Below are 12,539 nucleotides of genomic sequence, written 5' to 3'. Positions count from 1 at the left end.
AGGAAGTAACAAAAATGGATCTTGTTATTGCCAAACTGGATAAAATAAACCATTAAAATGCAACTTTCAAGTCTGGACAGTCGACTTCTTTTGCCTGCATACGAAATAGTATCTCAGTGCAGCAGTGGCTTGTGGACTTTTAATTGTGGGATGTTTGGTTGGTCAAACAAAAGGAATTGCCACTACAAAAAGTAAAAAACCCGCCCGTGGACAAAGGAATAATCCTTCATTAATGGATATATTGGATATATGGATTTCAAGGATCACCGTCGAACTCAAATAAAAGTTACTGGATCGTCTGTGAGTACTCCAGACGGATTTGATGTTGAGGCCTGGATCAACATGTCACTCGTTCATCAAAGCTGGTGAGTGATAATATTGTTTAAGCCGTAAAGGAAAACGGTGAAGCTATTGGAGTTTAAAGACATTATTTCACTACAAAGACTGATGAACTGAGTTTTGATGTACTAAATTGGTGCATAATTGGATCGCTAATTGAAACATGCCAACGCCCTCTGTGGAAATGTTTGTTCACTGCAATCAGCAGGTAAATGGAAGTCATGTTTGCGCTTTATGCTATGGATTCTCAGTGTGCTGTGCATCTTTATAATGTTTGAAATAATCCAAGAGAACAATAAAAATGTCGGATATTAAGAGTAAACAAGAGGATGACACTCAGATGCAAGCAGAGAAAAGAAGCATCAAATTTACGCCAAAATATTTGGATTTGTATATAAAGACATGCCAAGAAAAGCGGAGTTCAATGTGTTAGCAAGCATCTAAGTACATGGGGAACATTTCTTCTTTAATGACATGAGAACGTTAAGGAAGTGTCTTCTGAATTTGGGAAGTTTATTAAATGCTATCAAGATGCAAACGCTTTGCAAGAATCCTTTTTAAGTTCGCCACTGCCAGAAGATGAAGTGAAAAGGCAAACCGCACATTTTCAGTCGAAGGTGACAGCATTCTCTGTTTTTATGGACAAAGTAAAGGTTTGGTTGCAGGAAGCAGGCGAGCCGTATGCTGAACAAAGTAATACTGCTCTTAATGATCAAGCTGTTGAAAGTTTGGATGAAATAAATCATTAAGACAGTGTCTCTAATATCTCAAGTGTAAAGCCACCTTCGAAAACAATGTCACAGCAAAGTCGAATTTCATCAACATCTTCCGCACGCATTAAAACTGCGGCTGACAAAGCAGCGCTCATGGAGCGACTCGCTGCATTAAAGAAAAAACATTCTATTGAAGCGCAAGAGGAAAAACTGAGAAAAGAAAAGGAGAAATTATCCTTGGAAACAGAGCTGGCAGCAACCAATGCAAGCTTCGTGTCTTAAAAATAAACTCAGTTTGTAGCTCTGAGCGTTCTGATGGAATGAACTCTTATTTTGAAAGAGGGCACGTACAAGAAGCGCCTAGTTTAAATCCTTGTGCTGATACATTTGTTCCGGCAGAAAGAGATTACTCTGGTACAAATTCTGCATCTGAATCACAAGTAATCATACCTAGACAAAGTCGAAACCAACATCAGGTGGATGATTCAGCTCAAGTGACGCAGCAAACACAGCCTCAGTCTCATACTTTGACTGAGAATTGCACGAAGGAGATTGTCAATATTATGCAAAAACAAAATGACATCACTACTTTGCTTGTAAAACAAAACATATCTTCTGTCCTTCCAGCCAGAAACATCCCCATGTTTGATGGAGACCCTTTACAGTACAGATCATTTATGAATGCCTTTGAAAATGGAGTGGAAGCTAAAACTGATAACTGGAGCGATTGTTTGCATTTTTTAGAGCAGTTCACTAGGGGGCAGCCTAAAGACTTGGTGCATAGTTGTCAGCATTTACCTCCTGAGCAGGGCTATTCCACAACCAAACATCTTCTTGAAGAACATTTTGGGAACGAAAATAAAATTGCCTCTGCATATATGGAGAGGATTGTGAGTTGGGCACCTATTAAAAGTAAGGATGTGAAAGGTCTTCAGTCATTCTCTCTTTTTCTTCAAGGATGTTCGAATCTAACACAGCAAGTTGTTTATATGAAGGAGTTGGATTTGCTGTGTGAGTGATTGTTATGAAACTTCCATACAAATTGAGGGAAAAATGGAGAGTTGTTGCCTATGAACTGCAGGAACAAAATGGTCACAGAGCAGTGTTCACTGATCTGGTTGCCTTTATAATAAAACAGGTGAAAGTAGCATCAGATCCACTGTTTGGCAACATCCAAGACTTGCAATCTGGAAGCAGCTTTAAAGTTTCAAGTTCCACCAAGCAAAGAAAAAAGGGAAGTAGTTTTGCCACTAATTTCAGTACAGTTCCAGGAGTCAAAACTCAGTCCACTGGAAGCAGAACAAATTCCACTGTTCTGCATAGTTGTTTGTTTTGTTCACACAGCAATCATTTACTAGAGAATTGTAAGCAGTTTAAAGCTAAAATGCATCGGGATAGGTTGACTTTTATCAAGGAAAGGGGAATTTGTTTTGGTTGTTTAAAAGTTGGTCACACAAGCAAAGACTGTAGGAGTCGTTTGGATTGCAATGTGTCACCAAAAGCACCCAGGGGTTCTTCATATAGAGCGAAAAGATCCAGGTGCACCCTCAGAACAAGCTCAACAGATGACAAGCTCTAATGTCAACTTGTCAACTGCAACCACTCAGACATGTGGGCATATTGGGGCCGGTCATGAAGTTGATGCAGTTTTTCCTATAGTTCCAGTTCAAGTTAAGAGCCAAAAGAGCAATAAAATTGTGCAAACCTATGCGTTTTTGGATCCTGGAAGTTCAGGTACATTCTGTACAGAAACCCTGGCAAAAAGACTGAATCTAAAAGGTAAAAAGACCAACATCCTTTTGAGAACAATGAGTCAAAATAGGATTGTTAGTGCACAAGTTCTGTCTGGTTTGGAAGCAAATGATTTCATGGCGTTGCCAGATGTGTTGACTCAAAAGACCATGTCAATTTCTGCAGTCAATATTCCCCAGCAAGGCGACATTGATCAGTGGCCTCATCTTAAACCTGTTAAACTTCACAACATTGATGCACAGGTGGATCTACTGATAGGCACTGATGCTTCCAATGTTTTAGAGCCATGGAAGGTGATAAACAGCGTGGAGGGTGGACCGTATGCTGTAAAAACAAAAGCTGGCTGGGTCATAAATGGTCCCCTGCGCACTGGAAGTGCCAGTGGAAATAAAAACAACCGCACTGCTGTAACAGCCAATAGGATTTCTGTTGAGCGTCTTGAAGAAATGTTGATTAAACAGTACAATTGTGATTTTAATGAAAGATCATCAGAGGAGCAGACTGAAATGTCCAGAGAGGATATGTGTTTTATGGATATTGTTAGTAGTTCAATAAAACTTATTGGAAATCATTATCTCATTGATTTGCCTTTCAGGAGAGAAGGTCCCAGCTTGCCAAATAACCTCTGTGTTCCTTTTCAGAACCTCCCTGCAGGACCGTCCAACAACCAGAAGGGGCATTTTGTCTGTGGTCAGATCACTGTATGATCCTTTGGGAATCTTGTCTCCCTTCAGTATGCCAGCTAAACTGTTGCTACAAGAGCTTTGCCAAGAAAATTTGAAGTGGGATGAAGTTATTCCCCACTCTCTTTCCCAGTGGTGGCATGATTGGCTGGAGGATCTCCAGCTGATTTCAAAGTTCAAAGTGGAACGTTGCATTAATCCAAGTTGCTTTGGAAGACCAAATAAGGCACAACTTCATCATTTTTCTGATGCAAGTCAAGATGTTTATGGAACAGTGTCATATTTAAAGTTGGAAAAGAATAACATCATGCATGTTGCTTTTATCCTGGGAAAGGCTAGAGTTGCTCCTCTCAAGCAAACTACAATTCCCAGGCTGGAATTGACGGCTGCAGTTCTTGCAGTTCGAGTGAATATGCTGAGTGAACGACTCAGAGGGATTGGTGTTTCCTCCAGATTAAACAAGAGATCTTGTGCTTTTTAGGCAGGAGTGTATAGCACTACACTATTTTTTTTTTTCTTCAAATTGATTGCATTGTAATGGGAAAAAGTTACTTGTGACAATGTTCCTCCATGATGGAGTCCAAAGAAAGCAATCTACAATTTATTTGTCTGTTAAGACTGTGTAATGTACAGTCACATTGCATCTATTACACATATGCTACAGGGTATTGGCAAACCGTGCCTTTTATGCACAGTAGTGCCTACTAGATAGGAACTAACATCCAGGTGTATATAAATTCTAAATTCTAACCCTGCCTCGTTCTGGGCTGCATGATGAGGTTTGTATAGGCATCTGGACTTTTACAATATCTACAGCCTTCTTAGTCTCTTAAAGTAATCAAAATTAGGCTATTGTGTGTTACTTTGAATTACAATTGCCAGAAGATATACAGACTAAGGCATTTTGTTAAACATGGTGAAGTAAGAAAGAAAGATCCCGTCTTCACTAAGGTGTTATTTCTTATAGTATCATTGCCACTTCCATGATTACTTTTAGAAACTCTAGGAAGTATAGTGAAGCATTCTATAAGGATAAGCTACTATGAGATATTTAAGGAATGATGGGTCCTGATTAAAAAATAAAAAACAAAAACCCGATGCCCAGGCATGACAGTCATTCCAAGAGGTCCTGTGCACACTTGCACACATTTATACCAGAGAGTGAAGGATGTTGGGTGAGAGAGAAAACTGGTAGGAAAAAAAACATAACCATATCAACTTCAACTAACCATATCAAATAGCAAACCAATTAAATGTGCACTTTTAAACATGCTATCTCCATCCTCTTAGTCCATGTTTGTCATGGTCCCTGAATCCTCTTATGTTCTCCTGCTTTTCCCCATCTTTTTCTCTCACTCTTGGTTTCCCCCCTCTCTGTCCATCTGTCAGTGTATGTGTTGTAGTGATGTTTATTTCCCCTTTTCTCCAAAGGTGACTCCTCCTGGTTCCTCGACTACTCTGCCAGGCACTCACCTGTCAGCAGAATACAAGCTTTAGTTCACATTGTAATACAGATATTCAGTAAATCAACATATAAGCACCATCTGTGTAAAGATTTATGCTTCTAAAGTGAAACAGTGAAACATTAAAGTACTATTAATAAATAAATATTGTGCCTTTGTGCTTTTAGGTTCTTCTTTTGCGTCTGGTTCAGTGAATTTTGGTTGGAGCGTGGTGAAACTTGATGTTTGGAATAGGTGATAGCTCTGCGTGCTAACAAGCCATTATTTATAGTGTTACATGAAGTCTGGAGAGTTTGGGTGTTTTTAGCGGACTTTTGTGTATTTACATATATACAATCATTGCTTGTTTCGCTGTGTTTGGTGGTTGTAGAAATGGGTTAAATATGCATTTAGCTGAGATTCTAAGGTTTCTGTGGATGCTACATATGCTGATATTTGCATAAAAGGCTTGAGGCCTTTCTCGCTGTATAATCATAGAGGGTCACCTACCTCTTGAGCCCCTTAAGCTGTGTCGTGGAAAATTTAACAATAACCTGCAACACACCCAGTGAGCTTGATGTAATCTGACTCACTGGCTACATCATGTGGCAAAAAGTTGTTACTGCAGGTAAATGTTTTACAGTCACATAATGTAATCTCTATGAGTGCTGTCTGAGTTCAAAAGTAAGTAAACTATTATCCACTTATTATACAACACTGGTTGGTCATTGTTACAGGGACCATGATGGGGACAACTGTTTTAAATATTGTCTGGTCGTGGACTGAAGTGAAGGAGCAGTAGCTCAGAAACTGAAACAGGAGTTTTAGTGTTTAGTTAAGCCTCTAAACTCAATTACAAACATTTCAAAACTATGTTAGCTCCTATCATACCCTGTCCTCTCGAGCAGAGCACCTGTTTGCAATGCTTTTGGGAAACCAGTTCCCAAACCCCCTCTCTGTAAAATCAGTATTGCTGTTCAATAAAAACCATTTGTTTTGTTCATTAGTACCAAGAAGAGAACCTCCTACATGTTGCTTTAAACTCCAGACCAGCAGGTGGAGCCAAATCAGCTCTGAACTGGTGGAACAACCTCCAATAAATCCAAAGTTCACCTGGAGAATTCTTACCTGTAGAGCAATTGAGTTGTTAGTGTCTGTTTATCTGCAGAGGCGAGAAAAGCTGTTTGTTCTCTTTGCTTAAAGAGTTTTTCTCAGTTTTTTGCCCTGGCGTACTCTAAAGGTGACAATCAGCAATTAATTCTACACCCAGGTCAAAAATGTGTATAAGAAAATTGGCCCAATATAATATTATTTATAAACATACCTGTTCAGCTGTCCAGTAAATAATTGCATAAGTACATGGAGGCAGGGACTCAGAACAGTCATATTCCTCAGAATGAGCTGTTCTAGTTGGGCATCTTGTCAGCTTTCTCTCTGACACTATAAGCAATCAAAGTGTTTTCCTGGAAAGTTCATTTAATCTTGATAAACAAGTGTCCTCTGTAGTTAAATCTGGCTTCTACCAACTGCACCAAATCTTATCAATTTTATACCACACAAGGATCTCGAAAAATGTATCCATGCTTTAGTGACTTCCAGATTATTATGTCCAATCCGTCCCTCTTCACAGATTACAGCTTGTTCAAAATGCTGCAGCTCGCCTCCTAACTGGAACTGGAAAGTTTGCTTCTATCACTCCAGTTCTAGCTGACTTATATTGGATACCCATCAAATATCGTATCTCACTGACCTCCTCAGCCTGTACACTCCTGTCTAGCACTAAGATCATCATGTTAGTTACTCTTGGCACAACCTAGGTCTCAGCTGAGGACCCGAGGCGATTGTGCTTTTGTCTCAGCTGCACCTAACCTCACGAACAACCTTCATGCAACTATTTGTGCCTTGCACTCTATTCAATCTTTCAAATCATGGTTGAATACTTACCTATTTAATCTGGAATTCCTGACTACCAGTGCCGTCATCTCATCTATTTTAATCGCATTATTGTGTCTTCGTTTAGTTTCTTAGCTGATATCTTATATGTATTAATTCTCTAAAATCTCTGAATGGATGTCTGATACCCACTTTATTTAATTTAATTTAATAGTCATGTATGCATTTTCCAAATTAAAAAATAAGGTGTAGAAACAGTAACAAAGGGGGCCCAAGTTTGTCTATAAGTAGGCTCCAGTATTTGAGTAAATCAGATTTCACCGTTTGTCAGCAGGACTAAGAAGAGAACCTTTATCTTCCTGCTTGTTGCTTTAAACTCCAGACCAGCAGGTGGAGCCAAATCAGCTCTGAACTGGTGGAACAACCTCCAATCAAACCAAAGTTGTTCACCTGGAGAATTCTTACTTGGTGGAGAACCGAGTTGGTAATGTCTGTTTATCTGCAGAGGTGAGAAAAGCTGTTTGTGCTCTTTGATTAATGAGCCAAAAATTGTTAAAGCTTCTTCACAGAGTTTTTCTCAATTTGTGCCCTGGCCTCCTCTAAAGGTGAGGAGAGCCTTTGTAGTTTTGTCATAGATAGTTATTTTTATACATTTGAAAACTTGCTGTGATTGTTGATTGTGGTTGTTTTTTTTCCTGGAGTAAACTGGAAAAGCAGCAGAAACCATCAGAACTAGGTATTATTATTGTGTGAGGGTGTTTTCTATTATTTGCTTCAATTATTAGAATGTTTTAACCAAACTGTACTTAAGTGGTATTTCTGTGATTGTGTGAGTACGGTCTCAGAGCCTTTGTGACTTTTAGTTTGCTGAATGCTCTTGCAGCTTTCACTAAGACCTGATCTGTTGCTATTGTGATGAAAAATAAGTTGAACTTTGTACAGAAGTGATTCCTGCAGGGAGGGATCAGGATTCTCAGGATTCAACCCTCAGGATGACCTTCTTTAAAGCCACCCCCAGACCCAAAAGCTTGGCTCTTGGGTTCAGATGGATTTGGACCTGCTAGACTGAGGGGCATTAATTAGCATTCAGTTTAATTTTCAAATTATATTATCTGCTTCAACTGGTATTTGTGGATGCACAAAATGTATCTGCAGAGTTTTGTTGGATGTTTATCCCAACAGTCAAATTTGCATGAAGCTCAGGGGTTTCAAACATAAGTCATTACTCCAATCGGGCCCGCTGGTTGGTTAATCGGTGCTGGTAATTCCAATGTGTTTAATCTCACAGGTGATTGGTGATAGGAAGAGGAGACTTGAATGGATTCTTCACAAAAGGTAAAAAAATCTGTCTTTTGTTAATGTTATTGTGTGTATCTGTTGAACATCTGTTGTTGTTAGACAGCTGTTTAAAATCTGTAACTTATTCAGTAAAAGCAAAAGAATATTTGTCAATTGAAAAAAGTCAAGCACAATGCATATCTTATCCACATTCTTCATAAACTACATTTAAATTACATTTAAAGGTGCAGCAAGTATTTCTTTTGTTGTAATTACATAACGGCAGAATGTTTTGCTCATAAATATGTGTATAATTTTCATCTTCCAACAAACTGATGCGTTCTCATAAACGTAGAATTGGGTGCTGGTTTGTGGAAGCTACTATATTATCTTCCCTCTGTACTTTATATGTGACAGTTAAATATTTTGTGATATTTGACATTTTATTTTACGCAGTCACCCCAGAGTAACTTCAAATGTTCTGCCTGGTGTTTATTTAGTGGGCGCACGCTGTCAGATCACAGTTTACTTCATAATGCCAGGTGTGGAACATCCACTATTTACTGTGGATGAGGCAAAACTTTGAATGGATTTTATTTAGAGGGAGTCAGTGAGGCTCACTCCTGTGACCGCTATGCTGAGGTGAGGGTCAGATGCCTAATCTGCAGAAAAATTTGAAATTGTAACAATATCTGGAATAAATAAGCATCTTTTCCGCTGCTGACCAGATTGATTACACTTTCAGATTGTATGAGAGTTTGTTTCCTAAGTGTCTGAGTCCAGCATTGTTTGATTGAGTTCGAAGAACTTTTAAGAAATGTTTGTAGAACTGGTTAACACTGGCCAGCTCGCAGCAACACTTACGGACAGAATATTCTCAACAACTTGACTCCCTATTGCTGTCATATGTCAGAGGTGAGCTTCACTGACTATCAGACTCCTTTCACAAAGATTTACATCCTCCTCCAGAGTAAATACAGACAGACACCAGGTGATGTAAACATCAGACTGACATGACAGCCTACACTCGCTACAGATAGAGATGTTTGTCCTACAGCGGCCGTGATAGGTAGCACTATGAACTTAAATTAGGAGGGATAAGAAGACAGAATTTAGTTGACTGCAGTCTGCTGCTGATATGTAGCAGTGAGATTTTAAACTCTGTACTTTAAGTGACATTTTCATCAAACTTAAGATTAAATTATGTTTTTTAAATGAACCTTTTGACACAGGTAACCCACAGTGACTAATAAACCTAATAAATATTTATTATTTGTGTCTGATGGTGGCCGGTGGTGGTTAGCACAATCGCCTAACATCAAAAAGATCCTTGCGTTCAAATCCACTGGAATGAAGTTTTCATGTTCTCCCCTTGGGTATATGGGTTCTCTCCAGGTACTCTGGCTTCCTTAAATAGAAAATGTAAACTGGCTGTAGGTGTGAATGGCTGTTTGTCGCTCTGCAATTGATTGGTGTACTGGACTGGTGTCCAGTGTGTACCTCCCATCTCAACCAGGGTCACCTGGGATAGGTTTCAGCCTAACTGCTACCCTGAATTAGATAAACAAAAGAAAATATATGAATCGATGTACCTGAGCAGAGTCTTATATAGATGCTAGTAACTCTGCACAGTGTAGTTTGATAACTCTGGTATCAAAATGCATTAACTTCATCCACATCATAGGTTAGCCTTTTTCCTTTACGGCATCTCATCAGTTTGTTGATGTCACTACAGGAACAAAGAAGCAACAACCGACAGAGACCTCGGCACTCTTCCGATGATGACAATGCTAATGTCACACAAGCAAAGAGAGAGAAATCATTCACTTGTGGTCTTTGTGCAAAGAGCTTTATCACAAGGAGGCAGCTCGGGAGACACCAATGCTTCCACAATAAGAAAAGATGCTTCTCTTGTGGTGAATGTGGAAAGTCTTTTACTACAAAGAGTAACTTGACGAGGCATAAGCTCATCCACACTGGGGTTAAACCATTCAGCTGTGACCAGTGTGGAAAGTCTTTTACTTCGCAAAGCGTCTTAAAATCACACCAACTCATCCATGCAGGAATTAAACCATTCATCTGTGATGAGTGTGGAAAGTGTTTTACTCACCAAAAGAACTTAAAATCACATCAACTTATCCATGCTGGAGTTAAACCATTCATCTGTGGTGAATGTGGAAAGGCTTTTACTGAAAAGAGTAACTTGATGAGGCATAAGCTCATCCACACTGGGGTTAAACCATTCAGCTGTGACCAGTGTGGAAAGTCTTTTACTTTGCAAAGTGTCTTAAAATCACACCAACTTATTCATGCTGGAGTTAAACCATTCATCTGTGATGAGTGTGGAAAGTGTTTTACTCGGCAAAGTGACTTAAAATCACATCAAATCATCCATGCTGGAGTTAAACCATTCATCTGTGGTGAATGTGGAAAGGCTTTCACCGAAAAGAGTCATTTGACAAGGCATAATCTCATCCACACTGGGGTTAAACCATTCATCTGTGGGGAGTGCAGGAAGTCTTATACTTCGCCAAGTGCCTTAAAATCACACCAACTTATCCATGCAGGAATTAAACCATTCATCTGTGATGAGTGTGGAAAGTGTTTTACTCACCAAAGGAACTTAAAATCACACCAACTCATCCATGTAGGAATTAAACCATTCATCTGTGGGGAGTGTGGGAAGTGTTTTACTCACCAAAGTGCCTTAAAATCACACCAACTCATCCATGTAGGAATTAAACCATTCATGTGTGGTAACTGTGGGAAGTCTTTTACTCTGAAGGGTAACTTGAAACAACATCAGCTCATCCACAGTAAAGCAAAACCTTAAAGTTGTGACTAGAAATGTACCAGTTCTACGTTTGGTTGGTATATCAGTCTGATCCAAATGAGTCAACAAGTTGGATCAGATATCGGTGCAAATCTATTCCTGTTCACTGACTTCAGTTATGTTTTGTGTAACACTTGTTTAGAAGATTTTACAGCGGTCACAGCACCATGAAGTATTGCTACCAACTCAGTTACTATCGTTTCGCTTCAGGTGTTTCAGGTAAACTCGATGAACAAAATATGAGAACAAGGGACAGAGTTCCTGTATGCATTCGTTAAAACATTTTTGAAGCTTTCAAGCAGATTGAAACAGTACCTCTGTATTTTTACTTTGTTTGTTATTTTGTAAGTAAAAAGCAATACTTGGTAGATTAATACTGGTTCATGCAAATTTATTGAGCTATATTGTTTATTTCTTGTGCTTCTTGGGACTCTGTTTTGGTTGCTGGTCACATAGGTGTGGTGAGTGTTGACTGTTTGTTGCTGGTAGATTTTTCTCTGGTTCTCTGATGTTCATTTAATATAAAACTGTTAAATTTACACTGTCTGATGCTACAACCTGCCAAATTAACACTATCATTTTATTGTTAGCATAAGCTGCTAGTTGCTACATTAATGAGGTCCATGCCCCAGTTTATTGGTGTGTTGTTGCCATAAAATTCAAAATGTTCTTTTTTCTTATAATTGTACATTTTTTATCAGTTTTTGTTTTCAACATTTTATCATGTGTAAAACATGTCTTTATAAGCTTTTAAATCATTGCATCCTGTTTGTAACTATCTTTGTGTCCATTTTTGTTTTTACATATTTACTCTTTATTCAGGGCATTGGACACAGGGAAAATGGGAGTCTGATTCCCCAAAATCCAAATAAAACATTTTTTGCAGTGTAAAGGTTGTGTAGTCCTGATCAAACTGAATTAATGTTTTAGTCAAATGGGTTTAAAACACAGAATTGAACTTAATCTTTAGCTCATTTTCCAATGTTCCCTCACTGCTTAAAAAAACCATTTGATTTTTATCATGTACACTGAAGTTGAACGATTCAGCTGGGACCAGTGTGGAAGGTCTTTTGCTCAACATTTCACTCCATTCAAATTCATTTATGTACAGCATAATACTCAGATTTTAGTGCTCTTATGGGACCATGATAATCAGCTCCATTAACACTTGTAGTTGAAATGAATTATGTCAGGTCAAGTACACATGTAAGATGAAACACCATGAAGCCAACTACACTGGTGTTAAATGGCACCTCTATGAGCCGCATGGTCAATGATGTCACAGAAGTGTCATCGCTGACCATATAGTGCAGGGGTAGGCAACTCCAGGCCTCGAGTGCTGGTGTCCTGCAGGTTTTAGATCCCACCCTGGGTTAACACAGCTGAATCAAATGATTAGTTCATTACCAGCCTCTGGAGAACTTCAAGAAATGCTGAGGAGTCATTTAGCCCTTTAAATCAGCTGTGATGGATCATGGACACATCTAAAACCTCCAGGACACCGGCACTCGAGGCCTGGCGTTGCCTACCCCTGATATAGTGTATATGCTGGGACTGGAGAGGACCAGCACACTGGTGTGAAAAGAGCTGTGTGTAAAGACAGCGA

At 39.1% G+C, this 12,539-nt stretch overlaps 1 protein-coding gene across 1 annotated transcript; it reads left to right on the top strand.

Annotated features, from left to right (window-relative positions):
• The first annotated feature begins 8,139 nt into the window (after window positions 1-8,139).
• On the top strand, window positions 8,140-10,933 carry LOC118455895 (uncharacterized). The gene is made up of 2 exons (XM_087846465.1): window positions 8,140-8,157; window positions 9,836-10,933. The coding sequence occupies exons 1-2, from the start codon at window positions 8,140-8,142 to the stop codon at window positions 10,931-10,933; spliced, it is 1,116 nt and encodes a 371-aa protein (XP_087702591.1).
• Window positions 10,934-12,539: the final 1,606 nt, after the last annotated feature.

The sequence above is a fragment of the Neolamprologus brichardi genome, chromosome 9 (assembly GCF_056152115.1).
Source record: "Neolamprologus brichardi isolate AB-2024 chromosome 9, ASM5615211v1, whole genome shotgun sequence".
Taxonomy (NCBI): domain Eukaryota; kingdom Metazoa; phylum Chordata; class Actinopteri; order Cichliformes; family Cichlidae; genus Neolamprologus; species Neolamprologus brichardi.
The sequence above is the reverse complement of the archived record's forward strand: the minus strand, read 5'-3'. Positions and strand labels throughout refer to the sequence as shown.